The sequence below is a fragment of the Anticarsia gemmatalis genome, chromosome 14 (assembly GCF_050436995.1).
Source record: "Anticarsia gemmatalis isolate Benzon Research Colony breed Stoneville strain chromosome 14, ilAntGemm2 primary, whole genome shotgun sequence".
Classification (NCBI taxonomy): Eukaryota; Metazoa; Arthropoda; class Insecta; order Lepidoptera; family Erebidae; genus Anticarsia; species Anticarsia gemmatalis.
In genome coordinates this window covers 10,289,371-10,313,350 of record NC_134758.1, presented here as the reverse complement: position 1 = coordinate 10,313,350, position 23,980 = coordinate 10,289,371, and the positions used below count along the sequence as shown (strand labels likewise).

The following is a 23,980-nucleotide window of genomic DNA, read 5'->3' as shown; positions in this document are numbered from 1 at the left end:
CTTTACAAATAAAACACAATCATAACAAACTAGGGCTATATTTACAATAAATACAAATCAACAATATTTCACCAAGTCCTCTTCAGCCCTGCGGTACAATCAAACAGCAAACCATTTTTGAATTCGCCTCTCATATCAAGCATGTAGTGCATCCATCTGTTTTTAATTTTTAATGGCAGTTGTACTTTTGCGGCGGTTCTAGTTTCTTTACAACAAACGTTTTCTAGTGGGACTTTCATGAGACGGTTTTTGCCAAATGGCGAGTAAGTGATGAAAGTTAAATGCTTGCCGCCTTTGTTTAGGACTAGGTAACGGACAGATCGGAGAGTGTACATCCATATCATGGCGAGAGATCCTCCACCTGAAATTATAGAAAATAAGTTGATTTACACATGATATATTAAAAATATTACATTTGCATCCTTTTCATTGCTGCTAGGTAGACAGAAGGTTTACAGCTTATACTATAAATACAATAGCGCATTGTAGTTTCAAATAGTAAATTGAACATATCCTTACTACTGAGCGATATGACAGAACTGTTTTCTTACTCTACCTACATATTATTTTAAGACAGAAGGTAATGCTGTTATAACATTCTAATTCATTAACAAATAAGTATGAAAATATGTAATGCTTACCAATTACCAAAGACACAGCTCCCAACGTGTTCCTGTATTTATTCTCTCCTAGATTAATCTTTCGAAACCAAGGAGTATCCTCGTCAATCTTAGATTTGTCAACCGGTGCATCTCTCAGAGTGGTGAACGCAAATATACCCAAATATGACCAAAATGCGTACTGGAGTATGGCAAACAAGTTCATATACATGTAAAACTTAGGATTTTCGTACTTAAATAATATCACATCCTTAATAACGTTCGTATTTACATCATGAATAGTCTTCGTAGGGATTGTACTGTAAGTTGCCGGTTTTATGTTGTTGACGCAAGTTTTACATTTCGTAGCTAAACGCAAGGCTGCAACTCGCTTTATTGCGGTAGAAGCATATGCCAATAAAGACATTTTATTTTAATTTCAAATAAATGCAGCAATAAGTTCTATTTTCAGTAAACATAACCTACAAATAAAACTGTCAATGTCAAATTAATGAATGGTGCCATAGACTGGATCATATTGAGCCATAGGAATTTGAATCAGTAAAATAAAACTGCAAGTCAAAAAGAAGAAGGCCAGTTTAATTCGCTTTTTATTTTTACGTAACGTTGGAACATAATTTCTAATTTTCGACACTTTATAGCATTATTATCATTATTTTCGTTTGATCGAGCCTGGTATGGATTATTTCGTTCGATTCGTTCTTAAAACGTATTTCAATCAAGTGTACTTGGTATTGAAGACTGTTTATACTTATGTGTGGTATGGAAATAAGATTAAGATTAACTTAGTATAAACAATGAAAATAGATTGCCGTTGGAAGACATAGGTAGCCTTTTTGAAACCAATTTACATAGACAAAAACCGAGTGACAAACTCTCCCAAAAACGACATTTTAGAAAAAACAAACAAATTGTTTATGGTTACTCTTGGCGTCGTCGTTGTTGCATCGCGGTCGTGTAATTACAAAATAAAACATATTTAAAATGTTATTTCACGCCAACGAACGTTGTTAGAGTACGTCTTGGTCTGGTATCCAGACAAACGCTGTTTGGCGTTGATCGCACGCGTTATAAAAGTACCTCTTACAAGATGGCTGATATAAAGGTGAGTGGAGCATTTGGCGGCATTTTGATCGTTAACGGCCAAATTTGTATTGTTTATCGACTATACTCTGCACATGTAATATGTTCTATAGCTTCTAAGTACTAATCTCATCGTCTTTTCAGACTAACACACGTATCAACTGTTAAAATCTTCGTACAATTTACATGTTATTGTAAAAAGTACTTCCTTGATAGGTACATGTATAGAGTTTTTTCTAATTACTGTGTGTCTACATTATGTTTGCACTATTTGTACGTTCTAGATCTCAATTCGCTTGATTTTCCTCACTACGAGTCATCTACCCTCTAATATAAACAATATTTTGCATGATTATTCTCTAAGAAGGTACCTACATAATTAGGGGGTCATTGTTTTTGAAAATGTAACTGTAACTGGCTGACATGATGTCTTGTTTTATTATGCTGTTGTCCTGTAGAATGTTGTTTTTAAGTTCTTATTGGCTAAAAACTGGTATTATTGATCTCTTTTGCTATATAACATACTTCTGTAGCATTAAAATTATCTTTAGTGGTATCAAGATAATTAAATAGGTTTTAAATTTAAATAATTGTTTTTACGTACTTGTTGATATCTATCACATGTTGATTAATAATATTTGGGTGAGTGGGTCAATGAACTCATTTGTTGAGGCATGAAGTCAATAATAAATATGACCTTGGAATATAAATTAGTAGTTAAGTAAGGAGTTTTTACTTGATTTAATTACTTTACACAGTAACTACATTGTATTTAATAATAATAGAAAAATATACTTTTTATAACAGGTAAATAAAATTTTAAATTCACACTTTTATCCTGTTAACTAAGCAAAGGTATTTTTATTCTTCCAAGAAACAATTTTTTTTTTAATATTTAAATTTTTAATGTATTTTCCTTGCACATCTCTGACTTGTAAAATACATAATTTTTTTGCCTTTATGAATATACACGTCTACCATGATTTACTTAATCATTAATACCTAGTTAGTAAATTTACTGAAAGTTTTCCCAAAACATATCACTCCTCCCAAAATCATAGTCTTAGATTCTCCACTTGTTAAATAGGAAGCAAATAATTATACCAGTCTACTATCACTATCAATTTATTACAAACTTTACTTTTATTTGTTGCATTCTTGTTTGTATGGTAGTTTATCAGCCATATTATCATAGATTAGATTTATGTGTTTATCAATTAAGTGCCAATGCATGATTAGTGAATACATTATTATAAAGAATATAACATTTATTCAACATAATTCTCTTAACATGTGCCTTTGATTTACATATTGATAAGGATAGAAATCATGACTGGAATACTTACTCATATTCTACATCTATACTGTTTATAAATTATGTGTAAGCTTTGATTAAGTGTCTTGTCACTTTCAATCGATTTAGAATTTGTGTATGGGTGAAAAAGACAAAACACTAAGTAGGTATAACTTATCAGAGCTTATACAACATTTATAAGCAAACCATTTAGTATAAAGATTATAATTTCCTTTGTAAAACTGCTTCTAAAAGCAACAATAATTGTTCTCACTTTGTTTTTTACTGAATGGCATATTTATAGCCAGCCTTAATATAGGTATTTGTTGTTTGTAAAGTATAAAATGCCTACAACACGTATTTTCAATTGATTTTGTTGCTAATAGTAATACTAATGCAATGTTTCATAGCAGTAGTATTATTGATTTTGAATGTGACTCATGCACTAGTAATGCACAGAGCATCTTCAAGGTTATTTCTGCAATATTGCAAGAAAGGCACAATTAGGTGCATTACTAATCCCACTTATTACCTTTTTCCACTAAGCTAGGCGTTTTCCTTCATTGTACTCAGTGGTAAAAAGTCGTAAGTGATCGCATTATAATTTCTCCTTACGTCATTTTTGCTTTTATATTATCTACCACAGCTAAGATTGCGCAAACACTTGTAATTTAATGCACATGAATCACAGAGTATTAGTACTACAACAAACTTAATCATTTTGACGTTCTGTTAATATTATCCTATTTATCTTCAGGCAATGTTCAACAAAATGAATAACGCGCCGCAGAACGGTACGGCGGAGGCGGCGCCTCCAGCCAAAGGCGGCAAAGGCACTATAGAAAAGATTTATCAGAAGAAAACCCAGTTGGAACACATTCTGCTCCGTCCCGACACTTATATCGGGTCTGTTGAGCGGACCGTGGAGGTGATGTGGGTGTTTGACAAGACCAGAGAATGTATGGTCCAGAAAGAATTGAATTTTGTGCCAGGTATGGTATATTTGAGTTATTTAAAATACACGTTTGACTAGTGTTCTGCGACTCATTTTCCGAGTAAGAATATTTATTTGCGTGCACATACTTACGTATACGTATGAGCGTATACACATCACGGTCGACATTTGCAAAAGTTCAGAAAACACAGCAAAGTAATGACTCACTTTTTTAGGATTTAAATAATACGTTTGCCAATTTCGTAATACTAATTGCTGCATATAATTATGTTACAGGCTTGTACAAAATATACGACGAAATATTAGTAAACGCGGCTGACAATAAGCAGAGAGACCCTAAAATGGACGTAATTAAAATTGACATTAACCAAGAACAAAACACGATATCTGTGTACAACAACGGCTGCGGTATTCCAGTAGTGATGCATAAGGAAGAGAAAATGTTTGTACCTACGATGATCTTTGGTCATCTATTGACATCATCTAACTATAATGACGAAGAAGAAAAAGTAACGGGAGGTAGAAACGGCTATGGTGCCAAACTATGTAATATTTTCTCAACAAAGTTTACCGTCGAAACTGCATCTAAACAGTACAAGAAACATTTTAAACAAACATGGGGCGCTAATATGACTAAAGCTTCCGAACCTAAGGTTAAGGACGCCGGCAAAGATGACGATTTTACCAAAGTGACATTCAGCCCAGATTTAGCTAAGTTTAAAATGGAAAAATTAGAAGATGACATTGTTGCACTCATGTGCAGGAGAGCGTACGACATCGCTATGTCGACGGCAGGCGTTAAAGTTTATCTTAATGGAGAAAGGCTGAAGATAAATAAGTTTAAAGACTATGTAGATTTATACATAAAAGGCAAAGAAGACGAGAATGGGCAACCATTGAAAGTTGTTTATGAAAAAGTTAATGATAGATGGGAAATTGCTCTTACGATTTCCGATAGAGGTTTCCAACAAGTTTCATTTGTAAACTCGATAGCCACCACAAAGGGTGGTAAACACGTAGATACAGTAACCGACAGTATTGTTAAGAATGTTCTAGAAATATTAAAGAAGAAGAATAAGGGAGGTGTTAATATAAAACCTGTGCAGGTCAAGAATCATATGTGGTTGTTTATTAACTGTCTGATTGTAAACCCGACCTTTGACTCGCAAACGAAAGAGCACATGACATTACAGGCTAAAAGTTTTGGTTCCAAATGTAATTATTCAGAGAAATTCATATTGGCAGTGACAAAGTCTGGTTTGATGGAGTCTGTGCTTACTTGGGCTAAGTTTAAGGCTCAGACTGAACTTGTGAAAGCGTCTGGTAAGAAACAGAGTAAACTGAAAGGTATACCGAAGCTAGAGGACGCTAACGACGCGGGTACTAAGAACGCGCACTTGTGTACACTCATTCTTACTGAGGGAGACTCAGCCAAGACCTTGGCTGTGTCAGGACTCAGTGTCGTCGGCAGAGATCACTACGGCGTCTTTCCTCTAAAGGGTAAACCTCTCAACGTTCGCGACGCTTCACACAAACAAGTTCTAGAAAACGTAGAAATCAACAACTTGATCAAAATCCTTGGACTTCAGTACAAAAAGAAATACAACACAGTGGATGATTTGAAAACCTTGAGATATGGTAAAGTGATGATCATGGCTGATCAAGATCAGGACGGATCTCACATCAAGGGATTAATCATCAACTTTATACATCACAACTGGCCAGAACTTTTAAAACTGCCATTCTTAGAAGAATTTATTACTCCGATTGTAAAAGCAAAGAAAAAAGACAAAGAAATTTCGTTTTATTCGCTACCAGAATTTGAGGAGTGGAAGAATAATACAGAGAACCATCACACATATGCTATAAAGTACTACAAAGGTTTGGGTACCTCGACTTCGAACGAGGCTAAAGAATACTTTCAGAATATGGAGCGTCATAGAATCAAGTTTAAATATGGCGGGCCTACTGACGACCATCACATTGAGTTGGCGTTCTCTAAGAAAGGTGCTGACCAACGTAAAGAATGGTTGACCAATCATATGGACGAAGTGAAGAGAAGAAAGGAGATTGGTCTACCGGAGAGATATTTGTATACTAAAGATACGAAGGCTGTTTCGTATTCAGATTTCGTTAATTTGGAGCTGGTACTCTTTTCAAATGGTGATAATGTGAGGTGAGGAATTAATTTTTACTTACGATTTTGTTTGACAAGACAACGCTTTTGAGTTATTTTCGGCCTATCATTAGATATGGCACTAAGTTTAATGGGCAGGGTTATATTTTAATGGTTATAGGGTTTAAATGGGTATTGTATAAATGACTCCTAAATCTATAGCAATAGGATGTAATGTTGTCTTCTTTCTAGGTCTATTCCTTCAATGGTGGACGGCTTGAAGCCCGGCCAGCGTAAGGTGATTTTCACTTGTATAAAACGTAACGACAAACGTGAAGTCAAGGTAGCTCAGCTGGCTGGTTCCGTAGCTGAACACTCCGCGTATCATCACGGTACGTATCTATACAAATAATGTACTTCTAAATCCTTACCTACTTTTTTGGGTTCCGTACCCAAAGGGTAAAACGGGTAACTATCTCCAGGTTGTATCTCATAAACCATGATAAAGTTAAAGACTAGCACTTATTATTTGATTATTGTCTATCTTAGGAATCAGTTGTTTATGCTTAGTTATTATAAAAAATGCTGTTCAAATTCATCAGTTGAGGACAATCAGAATAACAAAAGATAATACTGGGTAGTTTGTACCTATCTATTAACTAAAGCTTATTTTTCCCATAACAATAACCAAGTGGTGCCTATAAAACCTTTTATTACATCTATGGCACATTTATGTCCATTAGATTTTGTTTTGTGGGTACAGTATTTTACCTATGTATATGATACAGTCCTTACAACAATCTTATATTCACAGGTGAACAGTCCCTAGCGATGACAATAGTAAACTTGGCGCAAAACTACGTGGGCTCGAACAACATAAACCTGTTAGAGCCGCACGGTCAGTTCGGTTCGCGACTCTGCGGCGGCAAGGACTCGGCCAGCCCCCGTTACATCCACACCCTCATGTCTCCGCTCACCAGGCTTATATTTCATCCACATGATGATCCTTTGCTTATTGTAAGTTTAAACTTTTTGTATTTCGAGTTATTTACTATTTATTTGGTGTATTTTGTGAGTTATGTTTGAGTAGTCTTCAGTTAGCAGTACACAAAACACCAGTTAGTTTTAATATCAGGGCTGCTAGTATCATGGTAAATAGAGGCGCCCAGTAGCGCTCACCGTTCGTTAAACGATCTGTGGGTTAAGCAAACGTTGGCGCGGTCTCCGTGCCTCGGAGCGCACGTTAAAAGTCTGACCCGGTTGTTGTCTATGATAACAGTCGTTAAGCCACGTCAAAGGCCTTCGGGCGGCTTCAACATCTTTGACACTAGGTTGACCACTATACAATACGAAGGGAGGGGAAGGGTATCGTGGTAAACCCTACAAATAACTGTGTTAACTTTAATTCAGTTTTTCAACTAAGCAACATACAGATTAACTTTATTCTGACTTTTACTTAATGTGCTTTTACAATGCGTTATTCATATAAGTCAGATAATATTTATACAGTTTTAATATGAGTAATTTTGAGCTTTTCTTGTAGCATGAATTTGAAGATAACCAGAAAATTGAGCCGACACAGTATGTACCCATCTTACCCATGGTGCTTGTGAACGGCGCAGAAGGTATCGGCACTGGCTGGTCCACCAAGATACCTAACTACAACCCTAGGGATATCTGTGAAAACTTGAGGTTAGTTACATTATTTTATAAGAACAAGTAGATTTTTCTTTTCATTCAAAATATTACACAGCATAATATTAATATTTAACTTAGTAAACCTTTGCCTACATTATGCCCTGGGCCCTGCTTATTTATATACTACTCTATAAGTTAGAAAATTAAAAAAAATGAAGATAGGTCTCACACTACATCACTCTACACTACCTTAGGTTACCTTTAGAGCTTGACATCTCAAAATTAACTGCCGAAATAGTTTCTAAGATGCCTGCTAGAGGCGCTCAACCGACTGTCATACATTTTTTCTCGATAGTGCTCTCGATGTTGCTAGTCGATAATGCTTGAGTATCGAGCCACTTATTCCTGACTATCTTATGTCCTAGAAGAGTTCTAAGTATATAACCTGTAATTACATTTTCGGTAAGTCGAACAGCTTGCAACTATAAGTACAATAATTTATGGGTCTATCCCACTAGTCCCGTTGAGTTGTCCCGTGACGGGACAACTGGCACTATTTTGTCCCAGTTGTCCCGTGGCGGGACAAGTGACACTGTTTTGGTGCCAGTTGTCCCGTTGCATAAAAATCACGGGACTAATGCGACAGACGGAAGGGTCAAAACAACTGGTTCCATTGAGTTGCTCTGTGACAACAGGTACTGGGTACTTTGGTAAGATAGCAGACGTTATACGTTGTGTTGTAGTACATTTTTACTTAATTTATAGTAGATAAGTTGAAATTACATAAGGTACATGTTGAATTGACTTGAGTGTTTGAGCTGCTCCGGGGGCATGTTAACAATATATTTTAGTTTCCTTACATTATGTTTTTTCAAGCAAGGAATTTCGGATAAGCATTTTACATTTATGGTATGGAAGGTCATAGACATCGACACTCTTGTCAATTTAATTATAAAGTGAAAAGCCTAAATAGTAAAAAAAACTTCTTGTGAATTTAAAGTTTACATAGAGTAGCGTACAAATACAATTCATCATCTGCTATCTTACCAAAGTACCAAGTACCTGTTGTCACACAACAACTCAATGGAACCAGTTGTTTTGACCCTTCCGTCTGTCCCATTAGTCCCGTGATTTTTCTGGAACGGGACAACTGGCACCAAAACAGTGTCACTTGTCCCGCCACGGGACAACTGGGACAAAATAGTGCCAGTTGTCCCGTCACGGGACAACTCAACGGGACTAGTCGGATAGACCCTAATTTATGCCGCGTATCCACAAAAAAGTTGATAAAATATCTTTTACTCAAAAACATCACAACAATAACTGACATCTCTGTTCAAAATTACAGACGTATGTTAGACGGCGAAGAGCCCAAGCCCATGCACCCCTGGTACAAGAACTTCCGCGGCACAATCGAAGGCTTCGGCGACAAATACGTGATATCCGGCGAGGCGGCCATCTTGCCCGGCGAGAAGATCGAGATCACTGAGCTGCCGGTCGGCACGTGGACGCAGAACTACAAGGAGAATGTTCTAGAACCTATGCTTGGCACTGATAAAGTGAAGCCGGTTATATCTGAGTATAAGGTAAAGTTATTGTAGTGTTCCTTAAGTAAATCTCAATCAAAATCTCTCGTAAATCTTACTCCCCGGTTTCTGAGGTAAATTTAGCGGTAGTTTATCTATTCTATAGCATTTGAGCTGGTATAATCATGACAGTTTAGAATAGATAATTTACCCCTAAAAGTGCATCAGAAACCGGGCATTAAAGGTACATAAACCTATTCTTAGACGTGATTTCTTTTTTATAAAAATATTTCAATAATACCTTTGATTGTAGGCTTGTATACTCAACTGCAGCTTGCTTTATGAAAACGCGATTGTAACGTTTATACCGTTCGACACTGATAGAGTCGCTCCAAGCTTTGAACAAGTGTCGAAGCTTTAAGCGTTTTTTGATGTCTTTACGTCTAACGTAAATACATTTTCCACTTCAATACAGTAATATTTGTATGTATACTTGCAGGACTACAACACAGACACGACGGTCCGTTTCGTAGTGACGCTATTGCCGGGTAAACTGCCGGAGGTCGAAGCGGAAGGCGTGCACAAAGTGTTCAAACTACAGACTACATTATCACTCAGTTGTATGAATGCTTTTGACCACAATCTGTGTCTTAAAAAGTAAGTATTCCGACTTCTGAAATGCGGGAATTAACGCTTACCTCCGCTTTAACTAACATTTGCTTATCTCTCGAAAATAATATCAGATAATCACTCAATTCACAGAAATTATTTAGGTAAAAACTAAGTCACAGATCCCAATAATCCTTGCCAAAATAGGTGTGACTATACAGGCCCAGCTTTATGTTCTCTCCGAGTCACGGAGTTCTACACACATCAACTTCCTAACTCCGGGCAATTTACAAAGCATTCCATGACAGGAAAGGAAAAATTCAGGAGTCAATTTTTGGCCCGATCCTGTATTCGACCTCGAGACCTCTCCGAGGCTGTCGTAAACACTACCGACAGCTCCATACAGCTAGTCAACTATTAGTGACATCCTCTTTTATTTTCAACAGATACGAGAAAGTAGAAGAGATTCTCCGCGACTTCTACGAGCTACGTCTCAAATACTACGCGCGACGCAAGGAGTACCGCGAGGGACAGTTGCAGGCTGAAGCAGACAAGCTGTCCAATCAAGCCAGGTTCATTCTGGAGAAGTGCGACAAGGGACTCGTTGTCGAGAACAAGAAACGGAAGGCTATGGTCGAGGAACTTATTAAGAGAGGTAATTTCAATTTGAACGATCTATAAGATTTAAATTTAGTATTCTGAGTGGTATACTACCAAATGCTGAAACAACACGTGTTTGTGCCTTCTACGCGTAACCGATAACAAATTAATGGTGATATCGTAATGGTAGCTTTTCTTGGACGACGATTTAAAACACTAACCCTCTTATTCATAAACACACTAAACCTATTTTAGTTAAAAAGCTACTATAATATGTTTTCTCTTTTTCATTTCGCTAAGGAGTGAAAGAAACAACACACTTTATAAGCCTTTCATAACTTCATAATATATATTTTTATGAATAAGAGGGTAAGAGATCTCAAGTCCTTAGGCTTATTATGAAAGTGTTTAATGTTGTCACTACACGATACAAGATAGCTTATTCTATACTGGTTTTCACCAATCTGAAACGAACTATCGTTTTAGAAGTGCTTTCTTTCCAAAATAATTTTAGACGAAGAAAGCTGATGAACCTCTATCTAACTCTGAGGAATTTTATAAATGAAACAAGTCAAACTATACTACTACTATATTCTCATCATTATTGATTTCTTTCAGGCTACGCACCGGATCCTATAACGGAATGGAAGAAGCGCGCTATCAAGATGCAAGGACTGAACGCTATTGAGGATGACGCTGAACAGGAGTCGGAGGACGAGCCTGAACCAGCTCACAATGATAAGGGCAAACCTGTTGATCCTGGTGAGATATATGACTTACTAGCTGACCCGCGCAACTTCGCTTGCGTCACCTAAGAGAATGAGTCAAAATTTTCCCCGTTTTTGTAAAATTTTTCGTTGCTACTCCGCTCCTGATGACCGTAGCGTGATGTTATATAGCCTATAGCCTTCCTCGATAAATAGGCTATCTAACACTGAAAGAATTTTTCAAATCGGACCAGTAGTTCCCGAGATTAGCGCGTTCAAACAAACAAACAAACAAACTCTTCAGCTTTATAATATTAGTATAGATTAGTATAGATAAGCTTACTTTATGCATTAGTAATTTTGTATGAATACGGCAAGAAAGAATGGGTAAAAATATACTACAAATACTAATACAGACTATACTACTATAAATAATATAATACTATAGAAAATTGTTGTTAGATATTTTAACCCATTGACCGCCTCGGTCGGCTATATATACTCGACAAATCAGAACGTGCTCACGACGCTATATTTACGTCGACATTTGCTGTTAAGCAGTTCATAGTTCAGTAAAGTAAATGGTAAACATGTTCTTTGACAAAATCATCATGTTTTTGTTAAAATTATGGGCTGTTTATACAAACGCAACAGAGCAAAACATAACCTTATATTTTAATAATGGGGTTAAAATAGAACAAGATTATTTTTTCATTAACTTACTAGCTGACCCGGCAAACGTCGTTTTGCCAAATAAGTTAAAAAAAAATAGTGTGACTAAGGGGTATGAAAAATAGATGTTGGCCGATTCTCAGACCTACTCAATATGCTCACAAAATTTTATGAGAATCGGTCAAGCCGTTTCGGAGGAGTATGGCAACGAAAACTGTGACGTGTGAATTTTATATATTAGATTATTTTAGCTTCAAATTAATTACATGCTGCTAGTCAATTAATCAGCTCTAATATTTTCTCTTGGTATTGTAGAAGCGGCATTCCAGAATTTGAAAGAGGTAAAGAAGTTCAACTACCTGCTGGGCATGTCCATGTGGATGCTCACTAAAGAGAAGAAAGACGAACTGCTCAAGCAGAGGGACCAGAAACTGTCTGAACTTAATGCTCTTAAGTAAGTAGACAATACTTATTTTGTAAGATAACTTCTGCAGTAAGATAACGTACAAACAGTGAACACAAAGTACAACCAGACCCGAAACATTTCCCGTGTGGGAACCGAACCCACGAAATGCCAATGCACTGGTAGTGGCGTAGTGACCACCTTAACCACTGTGCTACGGAGGCCGTCATAATTTAGAATATAAATAGGATAGTTTCGTCGATCGAGATAAACTATTCGATTCGATTTATTCGGTAACATTCTATTTTTCACTTTGAATATTCACATTCCAAAAGCTTTAAGCATTTAAAAAGTTGTGGTTAATTTTTTAATTACTAAGCTAGTTATCAAGCGTGCACGCACAAATACGTGCACGTGTGTGTACGTTCACATAAATGTACGTCAAATTATATTTGTATTACATACTTTATTTACACTCATCACAAAATTATCTATTGTACAGAGCCAAAACGCCTTCAATGTTATGGCGCGATGACTTGGACGAGTTGTTGGTCAAACTGGAAGAGATTGAAGAGAAAGAGAGAAATCAGGAGGCCAACGTTAACAAGAAGACTGCTAAGGCTAATGTGAGTTTTATTTTATTTAGTGATTAGTCTTTCTTTCGAGAGCAGTGATAACCGAGTGGTAATATAGTTGGTACCTCCCACGCACGAGGTTGCAGATTCGAGACAACACACCAATGACATTTCGAAGCTATGTGTGTATTAGAAATAATTATCACTTGTTCCAACGGTGAAGGAATCGTGATGCAACCTTGCATGCCTGAGAGTTCTTTTAAACAGTTCTTGAAGGTATGCAAAGTCCTCAACCCGCCGTTGGCCAGCATGGTGGACTTAAGGCAACCCCTACCTCATTAGGGGAGGAGACCCTAGCACGGCCCGGTCATGAAAATTTATGAGGACACTTTTTGCACATGATGAAAGAATAGATAAATAAGCTCTGATTAGTTTTGTTTTGTCTTTTTCGTTCGTTTATGGTTTCAAATTTGTTTTAACTTTAGTTAGTTTAGTGACAGGTTGCATATATTAACCTCTGATTAGACGGTAAATAGACATCACTTAGGTATATACTAATCAAGCGTATTTAAAAATGCCTTAACATTGTTAAAACAACAGATTATATTTTTACACGCTGCCTAGAGGGAAAGAATGAAGGTAACATACCATTTCATTTACAAATAAACATAATTAAAAACATAAAATAGGATCAATATCTGTACAGCACTTCATGATAATGTTGTATTTCTGTAGGCTGCAAACAAGAAGAGTCGCAAGTCTATTATGGACACGACACCCGCGGATAATGGCAGACGAGTGGAACCTAAGATATCGGAAGACCTCATCAAGAGAATACAGGCAGCGGAGAAAGCCAAGACACGGAAAGAAATCAAGAAGGAATATGATCCGGTAAGTGATAAGTGATGTTATTTATGTATGTATTTGATAGTAAGGTTTGCTACAGACACTTTTTTAGACAACTTCCGCAATGAGAATTGCGCTCTTGTGTCGCGGGGATACTAACATACAAACAACAGACACAAAGTACAACCAGACAATTATTTGTGGATCGCAAAACAATAGATGCCAAATGAAATAAAAAAATATCTTTAATCTCTAGTTCCTTTCAAAAGCCAATCCACTTGTGTACAGCGGTTAACACATTATCATTTCATTTGCAGGATGACCCAACAGGCATAAGCCCGATAAGTGCCGAGAAGAAACCCAAAGCTGTTAGGGTAAAGAAGGAGAAGCCTGAGAAACCTGAAAAACCAGAGAAGGCAGAAAAACCAGAAAAGCCAGAGAAAGCGAAGAAGGCGGCCGGTGAGGGACTGAAACAAACCAAACTTACTTTCAAGAAAGAACCTAAGAAGGTAAACATTATTACTTTTACTGTCCTAACTAACAAACGTCGCGTAATTATATACTGGCCAACAGTCAAATCTTCTACTCTTTATGAAATGTCAAACACGCATTTTAGTATAGAAATATACTGTAGTGACGTCACGAAAACGTATTTCTGTTAGAATTAAATGCTTCACAAAATACATTTCTTTAAAATGCATCACTTTACGACGAAAATATCGTAGCCTGAGCATTTAAGATGAACCTTTTACGAGTCCTGTACTCGTTTAATAATTTAAAATTTTTCGTTAACCCAGTCAAGTGCGCAGTTACCTTTTGTCTTTAACTCACCGATAGTTTCAAATTTGCCTGCCTCTGAGGCATTCGTGGCTATCGTGCTATTATGTATGTATGAACGTAACAAGTATAATTCACAACATATATGTGTTACAGAAGCGAGCGACGTACAGTGGTAGCAGTTCAGAGGAGATGTCGGAGTCAGACCTAGAGATGGTAGAACCGCCGGCGCCGAGGGAACGAGGCAATGCTAGGAGAGCGGCTACTAAGGTAATTACGTTTGCGTGAATAGATTTCCCGGGGTAAAAAGTATTCTATGTGTTATCGTGGTTATATTAAGCAGTGTATCAGTGTACAAAATTACATGAAATTCTATCCCGTAGTTTAACGTGAACGAGTTAAAAAACATACATTTGTACTCACAAACTTTCGCATTTATAATATTAGTAGCAAGTTTAGAAGTTTCTCAATCTTTAATGTTGTGGTATGTGCAGACCTCAGACAACCTCTCGATTCTAATGCTGTAGGGTAGAATTGGTGTTAAACAGTAGCCCGATTCTCTACCACTATCGAGTATCGACAACCGGTTAGCTATCTAACATTTTTTATATGAGAATCTGATCAGCGCCTTTAGCGGTCGTCGTAGAAACTATTTTTGCAGTACATTTTAATGTCAAACTCTCGGGACTCGTTAGTACCGACTGTACAGAATCGAGCTACAGGAATGTCAATGTATAAAAATAAATGTTTATAATTAATAACAGGTTCAAAAGTACAAAGATGGCGAGGACTCGGAATCGGGACCTGGAGCTGCATCAGGTTCAGAATCGGAGCCGGAACTGCTGGACAACAAGTTGTCTGACACGGAGGGTACGGCGAAACGAGCCATGTCTCTTAGTGATGACGACGACGACTTCAATATCAAGAAGAATGCTAACAAGAAACCTGCTGAGATGGACTCGGGTAAGAATTCTCTATAATTTTTACTGTAAGCGGTAAAAAATTTAGTATAAGTGCAAGTTCTGCTTAGTTTGAAATTAAATCTGTCTGTCGTATGGTTGCTGGTCAACCTAGTGTCAAAGTTGTTCAAGCCGCCCGAAAGGCCTTGGATGGCTTAACGACTGTTATCTTAATCGATTCAAATACCACTATGCGGTCACCCATCTATGGAATGACCGCGCCAACGGTTGCTTAATCCACAGATCTTTTACCGACCGGTGACATTATTGACACTTATGACAATATTTCAGACTGCCTATTCGACTCTCTAATCGAAGACACAAAGAAGGAGGAAAAAGAGAGAGCCAAGAATGGTTCCCATCCCCCCACCACGGTGTTGTCCAGTGACGAAGAAGAACCGGCTCCCCCTCCCCCCGACACACCGCCTAAAAAGAAGCCTGGACCAAAACGAAAGTTGATGAATGAAGATAAGGAGACTAAGCCCAAGAGTAAAAAGAGACCAGCCAAGGAAATGCTCAGTGATGATGATGATGATAGCATATTTGATAGTAAAAAGGTTTGTATCATATGATATTTATTGATGATTCAGTGTGTAACAGTGATAGCCTAGTGATATTAGTGGAACCTCACACGCAAGTGGTGGCAGGGCGAATCCGAGGCAACACACCAATGACATCGTAGTTGAGACATGTGTGTATAAAGAAATAATTATAACTTGCTTCAACAGTGAAGGAAAACATATGGGTTAAATTTTAATGATTCATGTCTGTATTCAAATAATCTTGCTATATCAATAGATTTCCATGAAAGAAGTAAAACCTGTAAAATTTTGGACATTATATTGACTAGTACTAATAACAAAATGACATTTTAATTCTGATTTGTGTGTAGGTTGTTACTTTTATCAAAGAGTTGATTATTTAGTTAAGTTCAAATATGTTTATAGTCCTAAATATTTGCTCCGTATTGTTTTTGTCGATATTTTCCCTATATGCAGAGACTTATAATATTTCTTATCATCACAGGAGACTAAAAAGAGAGCAGCCCCTAAAAAGAAGTTAAAGAAGAAAGTGGAGGAGAGTGAATCGGATCTGTCTGACAGCGGGTCGCCCGTGCCGCCGCGGAAACAAGGCAACGCGCGGGGCAAGCACAAGAAAGTCGACAGTGATGATGACGATGATGATTGCTTTTGGACTTAAAAAACGTATGTCTATACAAGTTTTCTATAGAAAATGCCAATAAAACATTGCGGCGCTATTGAATAGATAAACTACAAACCGGGGGTATATCATTTAACTGCACTTTTGGGACTGTGGTTAACGTGGTCACCGCGCCGCAATAATTGTAGCGCCGCGTGCGGCGGGTTCGAATCCCACCCGGGACAAATATTTGTGTGATGAGCATGATTGTTTATTTCTACATAAGTAGGTATTTATTAATAATTTTGGGGTGAAAACGTGCTGATTAGATAGATATATTTATCAGTTATTTAGTTACCATAGTACAAGCTCTTTAGTTTGGAATCAGATGACCATGTCTGAGTTGTCCCAAAATAATTATTTATTGATAATTTACAAGAAGTTGTGTGCTGCTTTATTTAGATATTTTCTTGTTTCAGATCCTCCCAGTATTGTGAAAGATAAACTGTAAGTGAACTATCGGTGACCGATAGTGTAAGATAGCAGGTTGAACAGCGACTGTTTTTATATCGTTTTATTGTACAACTGACTTATTACACATACAAACAAATTCTATATCAATCGAGGTTGATTCAAACTAATGTCAAATTACTGTCTTACATTCCAAAGTAGAACATGATCCTACGCTAGTTTGAAATAGTAACAATCAGAATCGAATAATCTAACCCTCTTATTCATAAAAACACATGAAGTTATGAAAGGCTTATAAAGTGTTTTGTTTCTTTCACTCCTTAGCGAAATGAAAAAGAGAAAACATATTATAGTAGTTTCATAACTAAAATAGGTTTATAGAGTGTTTATGAATAAGAGGGTAATTCTTTATTTTTTTTATTTAGAGTACAATAGTTTTTGTTATATGAGCGCGATTTGGCATTAATTCGAATCGAAATCAATCGATATAGAATTTGATATTTTTGGGAGTAAGTTAGCCGACTGCGTTGATACGCTATTTTTATACATCCCTACACATCCCTTCGCCTATGAACGTAACCCGTCATAGGCATACAGCGTTGTAATCTCAACCTAATAAATAAGTTATAGTTATTTATAAAATAGATTTAATTAGAATAAATCTAGTAAATATCGCACGACAGCTCAAATGAGAATACAGTAGATGTTTTGTAAGAATTTTTGAACAAAATTCCCAAGTATTTTTTATTACAAATTGTAAATAACTGAAAACTAGTTCCAATTTCTTAATGTATCTTTTCATTTCTTCTTATTAATTTTGTCAGTTATTATTCTGACATTTTGATAACTTTTTCTTGCATTTTCTTTGTTTGTGAATGTTTTATTTAAAAATTCAATGTACATCTGACATCACAATGAAATTCATTATTCTGTTTATTTTTCTTGAATTTACGTTACAATTGTAATGTCTCGAATAATTTGTTAATTTTTAACAATTTGTAAATAAATACAATTTGCAGAAAATCCTCTTCTTTCATTTATAAACCTAGCTTTTGAAATAAGACTGGTTGACATTTGTGAACTTTCGAATATTACTTTAACCCCTCCGTCAAATTCACCAGAAAAATTACAACAATGTGCAAAATATATGTCAGAAGTGGGATTCGAACCCACGCCCTCAGAGAGGACCAGAACGCCCTGCACCCGTTCTTCTCGGGCAAGTTGCCTTGAGTCTGGCGCCTTAGACCGCTCGGCCATCCTGACACTGACGGCGTACGCGAACTAGCATAATGCTTACTAAATCATTATTAAAAACTGATATTTTAATAACTGATTATTTTTTCATATGAAACCAACACAATCGATAAAGGTATATTTTAGATTTGCAAACTTTTATCATTGTGTTGGTTTCATATGAACAAATATGTAATCGAAACTAGTTCAAATTCCCAGTCAATGTTACCCAAATGATTCAAAGTTACCCAGGTTGACTGTAATTAAAATTTTATTTTATTCAATGGTGATGGGTTATTTCCATCATAGAAAACATTTGATTGGGGTCAAACACATCATCCAAATTCAAGATTTACGATAACCTCTTGAACTAGCTGATGTTTGGCACAATACTCGATTGATGCCAAGTTTAGTTGAAACCTTTCATTTAATGTCCATTATCCACTTCCCAGGACAAACATGCGAAAGAAAAAATAAATTAGCCTAAGCATTTAGATGAACCTTTTACGCGTACAAGTATTGAATTTTTCGTAAACCTAGTCAAGTACTTTACTATGTACTTGTGCCAATGAAGGTAGGCAGAGAACAGGCAAATAAAACAGCCAAATTGTTACATAAACAATATCATTTATTGAATAATAATTTTATTTTTTGTCAAGTAAGTCACATTATATACGGCTCTGCTATTCTATCTTTATTATTTTTCATTTTGTTATCGTTCACATGCATTAAAATATTTTTCATTTATTTTCAAATAGGTCCCTGGCCTTTTATCTTATAAACTAGACACTCTTATTAACAGGTAATTAATATGGCATTTAATACAGAGTGTTGCCTTAACTAATATTATTTACATTAAATTAAAATCTTTTATAAGTTTTATAAGTACATTGTTACTAGAAATTAGGTAGGTACAATATTAAACAATTTATAATTATACTAAAGTATTCGACAACTTTTAATGAATTAGTAGGCTTTTATAGAATTTGATATAAAGATTCATGGTAATAAGAAATATTCTTAGAAAAATACTGTAATTGCTGGCATTTCGTAAATAACAACGTAGTAATATTAAAAAATCTACATAATAGATTTGTCAAGATAATTTATAACTACGCTGACGAAGTTACAAGTTCCATTGCTTTACAAATAAAAATCAAATAATACAATTAAAATAACGAAGTATTTCTTTTCTAATTTTGTGAATTCACAATACGAAAAAAATTATTACATCGCTTCCTAGCGACATCTAGTGTTAATCGAAGTCAACAACATTGAAAAAAATTCTTGCCAGATTTAAAAATAATAATTTTCAATACCTACTAAGTTTACTTTCTCTGTCGGAATAACCTTTAGCGCTTTCCCGGTCGGAATATTTCCCATTATATTTATTGTACCGGTCACCGTGACCGTTTTTGATGTATTGTTTTTCACTCGCACTGTAGTGAATTTCTGATGGGCCTATGGTTTTAGACCAGTGATGCGTCCAGTAGAAATCGTCTGGGTATCGTGGGTAGGGATTCTCTCGGCATAGTACTACGCAGTAAATAAGGCTGCCCACTAGCGTGATGAAGCCGAAAATCAGGAACACTATGCCTAGGATCCTGAAAAAAAAAGAAAATATAACATTTAATCTTAATCAATCCTGAATTGAAACAATATTTATTGTTTTTCGGGGGTAGACCGTTGTCTAGCAGTAGGATAGTAGTCGCTTAATATTAATTAAATAAAAAATATCTTAGTAAGCAAATACATATTTTGCGAAAACGTTCAAACTTATAAAAGAGTCTTTTATTTGTAAAAATAAAAAAATAAAAGATTGCTGGCCGCCGCCACTCCGTCTACAGAACTTTATTCATAAATCGCAACAATTGGATCAAAAAACGAAAATTATTATGAATAGGACATTAAAAATCGCTTTACATTCATTTTAAAGTAACGGTTCACGTAATTTGTCGGCTTTCTTGTAAATGTGCGATTTTTTGTCAGTTCGTCGTTGTCTGGGCGCATTTGTACGATTGTCCCTAATATTGTACGGTTCTTGGTAAAAACTAGGTGAACTTATTGTTTGGGTTTAACATTGGAACCAGTTATTTGGTTGGATTACGGTAAAGTGCTTGGCCATAAGCTTGGCAAAATTAACTTACTGACTTAAACAACTATAATGAATAAAAAGAACAAAACTTTGATCTGTAGGGTAACCTCGAAAATAACTGTCTTATTTTTTAAAAAAAGGTACGTAATCAGTATAATTTCTTTCTCTCTGGTGCTGTCGGGTTAGCCGTCGCACCAGACTATGAGAGTAAATGAATAGAGAGTGTACGTGTGTATTGTGCACACCCTTGGCCACTATAAACAAAATCCTGCACACTCGGCTAGTTTCAGTAAAACTGGCTGCCGTAGCCGAAATCGGCCAGCACGACAAACAATTATAATTAGAAATAAAAGTTGAAACCCCGGGGTCACAATAAGTCTTTTTGATTGTTAAGTAAGTACTCAAAATTGGATATACATCCTACATTCCGTTTCCACCTATAAAAACTAGTAGCATAACTTTTCGCCAAACTATTTTCTTACGTCTGTCTTTTATACGTGTAGGTAGTTGTAAATAAGTCTCACCAAACAAACAGCGGCTCAAAGAACTGCAGCACGATGACGAAGCCGAGGGTGACGAGGATCAGCCCCAGGTTGAGGAGCAGCATCAGACAGCACATGCCCTTCACGTTCGGACAGAACGGGTTCGGAGCTGCCATCGCGTCTACCTTCACACCAGCCTGGAATACCATGGAACAAGGATTGTTACTTGATTACTTTAAAGTTGTTGGAAATTCTGTTTTGTTAGTGCGATCTGTATTGAACGGTTAATATTTATGTAAAATGGTGTAGCTTATCTGACCATAATATGTGCAGTGCAACGCAATTTTGCTGTAATGTAAAATATTTTTTAGTGATTTGAATAATCTTGTACATAGAATGACATGAAAGTTGGGATGTCTTACCTTTCGGGAGACTTTGGACCTGTGTGTAGACGCTACAGAGGGCGCCACTGCACTTCGGTATGAGTACACGCTTCGTGGAGCGCGGGACTGCCGGCTGTCAACAAAAATATACATTATAAGTAATAAATTAAGAATCAATAAAATTGTGTAGTTGTAAATTACGCCCGTTGTTTGATGTTTGTAAAAGTCCCCGCAACCCAAGAGCAGTTCATAATACAGTAGTCGTCTTTAAAAAAAATAAGATAGCAGTTTACTTATTCTTCGTGATTTCATCACGTATGTTTTTATATCAGTTCACCACTTTGTATTGGATAACGCCGATCAGGAAAGTTAATACTCTACTTCCAACTCCTTATGTACAAACGTATTTTAATGAATCCAGGCATGTTATGTAGGTTCTTTAGCCTTCGTTAACAGTAATTTAGAACAAACTACCTGCATAATTCGTTGGTAGTTCTCGTGACTATCGCGGGCAGTATTTCGCTTGTAATCAGATCGCTCTCTAATGTGCAACTTGTGCACATAAAATAACTAGTGATTATCATTATTTACAAGTTAATCAGGTATCTAGACTACATGTGGGGTGCAATGGGAAAGACTATTCCCTTACTCTCATAGCCTGGTGGAACGGATAACCCATCGCGGGACTTTATGTGCTCTACGAGACACTCACACACAGTCATTTAATTCCAAACTAAGCAGAGCTTGTACTATGGTAATCAAATACCTGATAAACATACCTGTATAGATAAATTCACAATCAGACTCAGAACAGATACCTACTCATGCCCAGCACACACATATTTGTCCCGGGAGAGATTTGAACTTTCAGAAATTTTGAAAATTTGTTATTGCATGGTGACCACGTTAACCACTGCGTCAAATATGCAGATAAAAGCTCTACCTCTTAAGAAATAAGTGTTATACATAATAAACCTAACGATTTTCGTGCAGAGACGAGATTCCTTAGTAATATTATGATGGTTACCTGAAATGTAGGTCGTTCAATAATCAAATTATAATCGTGAAGAATCGTTTACAAAATACAGCGTACATGACAGTGAATTAACTTTATACTTCTTAACCTTTAGGTGTTCATCATAGTTCGTTATTTTTTTTTTCTATACAATACAACCTTCTCATTTAAACGCAAACTAGTCTTGCCGCAAAGAAAAAAGCTCCCTACAAAATACTAAAGATTTAAAAAAAAATATATTAAGGGTGTCCCGTGCATACAATAAACGTGTTTTTTTCGTACTTTTTTAGTACGGAACTCTTCGTGCGCGAGTCTAACTCGCACTTGGCTGGTTTTATTTATTTTCAAACTTGATTAAATAAGACAGCATGAATTAACTAGTCAGAGATTACCTACTTCATTTTGTTTTAGGCAGCCAAGCTTTTATATATTTAATTTGCCCTACTCTGTACAAAATCTACATCACAATGTCTGTCAGTGTTGCCAGTTGCATTCGTTCCGTGCGTGTCGTATGTCCGTGCTTCTCACTGTAATCTGTCTGCACGTATGTCACGAGTGTATCTAGATATCTAGAGCGTACCTGGCAGACAGCGGTTCAAGGTTCTATGTCTGTTTGGTGATAGATTTTAAGAGGGATTTTAAAAGGACACAATTAAATCATTCATTCATTTAGGTCAAGTGCTTATGATAGTCGTGATAATTACTGATAAAGAAATGAGTTATGATTAAGTGCAGATTTTAAAGGGAGATCTTATGCTCTGGCTATCAAAATGTTAGTTTTATTTTATGAATGAACGAGACCTCTTCCAGAGAGATACAATTAATTTAATCCATCTCTAAAACAGAAAACGAGCAAACATCAAATAAAGTCCCAATTTGCAAAATCAGGAAATAACTAACTTAAATATTTTTATTTTTTGTGAGTGAGCAAAACAAGTTAAGTCAAAGGCAAAACAGATCTAACTATCATTAAAATGTTAGATATTAAGTACACTAATCTCAGTATTTCAGCAGTCAACTGTGGACTGAAGACACAATTTACCTCCATTTCAAATCACTCTATTCTCTAAGGACGTCACCTATTATCAATCTAACGGCATCAAGATAAGGAATCTCATCTGCTGTAACTGTTCTTTAATCTAAATCAGCTCACAAGTAGCTTAGTAAATCAGGTTGCAAACAAAAACTAAATAATTGTGTAACAGACATCGAGTCGAAACGAGTCACGATTCTTGCATCGATTCAACAATCGATCGGTATAATCGAATCAAGGTCGATGCGACAGATGTCACTATCGAGTTATGTAACGAATAAAAACTTGTTGTTTTTTGTTAGATATAAATGTTTTTTAGTGAATGGTGAATGATGCTTGTTTTTTGTTAAGCACGAATTATATTATTGAGATCTTAGAAGACTTTATTAAGCTTCTTTCATATCTCAGTATAACGTATCTCAGATGACAACTAGTGTTTGTTAAATTGGTCGTCACTATTCAGTATCTAGATTGCTGTAACGTTATAATCTAGGGGAGAAAACAATGTAATTGATGCAAACAGCTATTGACAAAATTTAGCACAAAGGAGGGTTTATAATAGAATGTATTCATAGGAAAATCTTTTCACACAATGACACATCAATTTTAAATGTTAAACTTTCGATTCGAAGGATACATACTAAAATAAAGATAGTTCTTAACCACACTAGTCGGTTTAATCGACGCAATTCAATAGATTTTAATCCTAACGAACCAATGTGTTCCTGACAAGCCTATTATCCTCAAA

The 23,980-nt window shown here is 36.1% G+C and overlaps 3 protein-coding genes and 1 non-coding gene across 5 annotated transcripts in view; 1 reads left to right on the top strand and 3 right to left on the bottom strand.

Moving 5' to 3' along the window:
* Nucleotides 1-22: 22 nt before the first annotated feature.
* On the bottom strand, nucleotides 23-1,093 carry LOC142978301 (transmembrane protein 223). Its single transcript, XM_076122677.1, has 2 exons — nucleotides 642-1,093; nucleotides 23-361 (listed from the first exon to the last, which is right to left on the bottom strand). The coding sequence occupies exons 1-2, from the start codon at nucleotides 1,024-1,026 to the stop codon at nucleotides 69-71; spliced, it is 678 nt and encodes a 225-aa protein (XP_075978792.1). The 5' UTR covers nucleotides 1,027-1,093; the 3' UTR covers nucleotides 23-68.
* A 446-nt stretch (nucleotides 1,094-1,539) lies between these two features.
* Nucleotides 1,540-18,014, top strand: Top2 (DNA topoisomerase 2). 2 transcript variants are annotated; one of them, XM_076122444.1, is made up of 20 exons: nucleotides 1,540-1,725; nucleotides 3,755-3,989; nucleotides 4,229-6,128; nucleotides 6,321-6,460; nucleotides 6,883-7,085; nucleotides 7,612-7,760; nucleotides 9,055-9,292; nucleotides 9,732-9,889; nucleotides 10,288-10,496; nucleotides 11,060-11,203; nucleotides 12,136-12,274; nucleotides 12,726-12,849; nucleotides 13,423-13,437; nucleotides 13,534-13,689; nucleotides 13,962-14,153; nucleotides 14,578-14,691; nucleotides 15,186-15,384; nucleotides 15,672-15,937; nucleotides 16,407-16,585; nucleotides 17,000-18,014. In XM_076122444.1, the coding sequence occupies exons 1-19, from the start codon at nucleotides 1,711-1,713 to the stop codon at nucleotides 16,578-16,580; spliced, it is 4,770 nt and encodes a 1,589-aa protein (XP_075978559.1). In that variant the 5' UTR covers nucleotides 1,540-1,710; the 3' UTR covers nucleotides 16,581-16,585; nucleotides 17,000-18,014. The 2 variants fall into 2 exon arrangements, with proteins under 2 accessions (XP_075978559.1, XP_075978560.1); XM_076122445.1 differs by lacking the exon at nucleotides 13,423-13,437.
* Nucleotides 18,015-18,139: 125 nt separating this feature from the next.
* On the bottom strand, nucleotides 18,140-18,254 carry TRNAL-CAA (transfer RNA leucine (anticodon CAA)). Its single transcript has 2 exons — nucleotides 18,217-18,254; nucleotides 18,140-18,184 (listed from the first exon to the last, which is right to left on the bottom strand). It is a non-coding gene; the product is annotated as a tRNA-Leu (tRNA).
* A 577-nt stretch (nucleotides 18,255-18,831) lies between these two features.
* LOC142978418 (uncharacterized) overlaps nucleotides 18,832-23,980 on the bottom strand; it is a 120,820-nt gene continuing 115,671 nt past the window's right edge. Inside the window, exons 5-7 of the mRNA XM_076122858.1 lie at nucleotides 21,224-21,317; nucleotides 20,844-20,998; nucleotides 18,832-19,828 (exon numbers count right to left, since the gene is read on the bottom strand). Of these exons, the coding sequence (XP_075978973.1) occupies nucleotides 19,537-19,828; nucleotides 20,844-20,998; nucleotides 21,224-21,317 (541 nt within the window). The 3' untranslated portion in view covers nucleotides 18,832-19,536. The remainder of the gene's footprint in view (nucleotides 19,829-20,843; nucleotides 20,999-21,223; nucleotides 21,318-23,980) is intronic.

What these genes read in the sequence shown, in the direction of transcription:
- LOC142978301 (XM_076122677.1), bottom strand. Translation starts at nt 1,026, where the DNA reads ATGTCTTTATTGGCATATGCTTCTACCGCAATAAAGCGAGTTGCAGCC. An exon ending in AGCTGTGTCTTTGGTAATTG is followed by an intron (nt 362 to 641) that starts GTAAGCATTACA and finishes CTATAATTTCAG; the next exon opens with GTGGAGGATCTCTCGCCATG.
- Top2 (XM_076122444.1), top strand. An exon ending in GATATCTGTGAAAACTTGAG is followed by an intron (nt 7,761 to 9,054) that starts GTTAGTTACATT and finishes TCAAAATTACAG; the next exon opens with ACGTATGTTAGACGGCGAAG. An exon ending in ACCTGCTGAGATGGACTCGG is followed by an intron (nt 15,385 to 15,671) that starts GTAAGAATTCTC and finishes ACAATATTTCAG; the next exon opens with ACTGCCTATTCGACTCTCTA.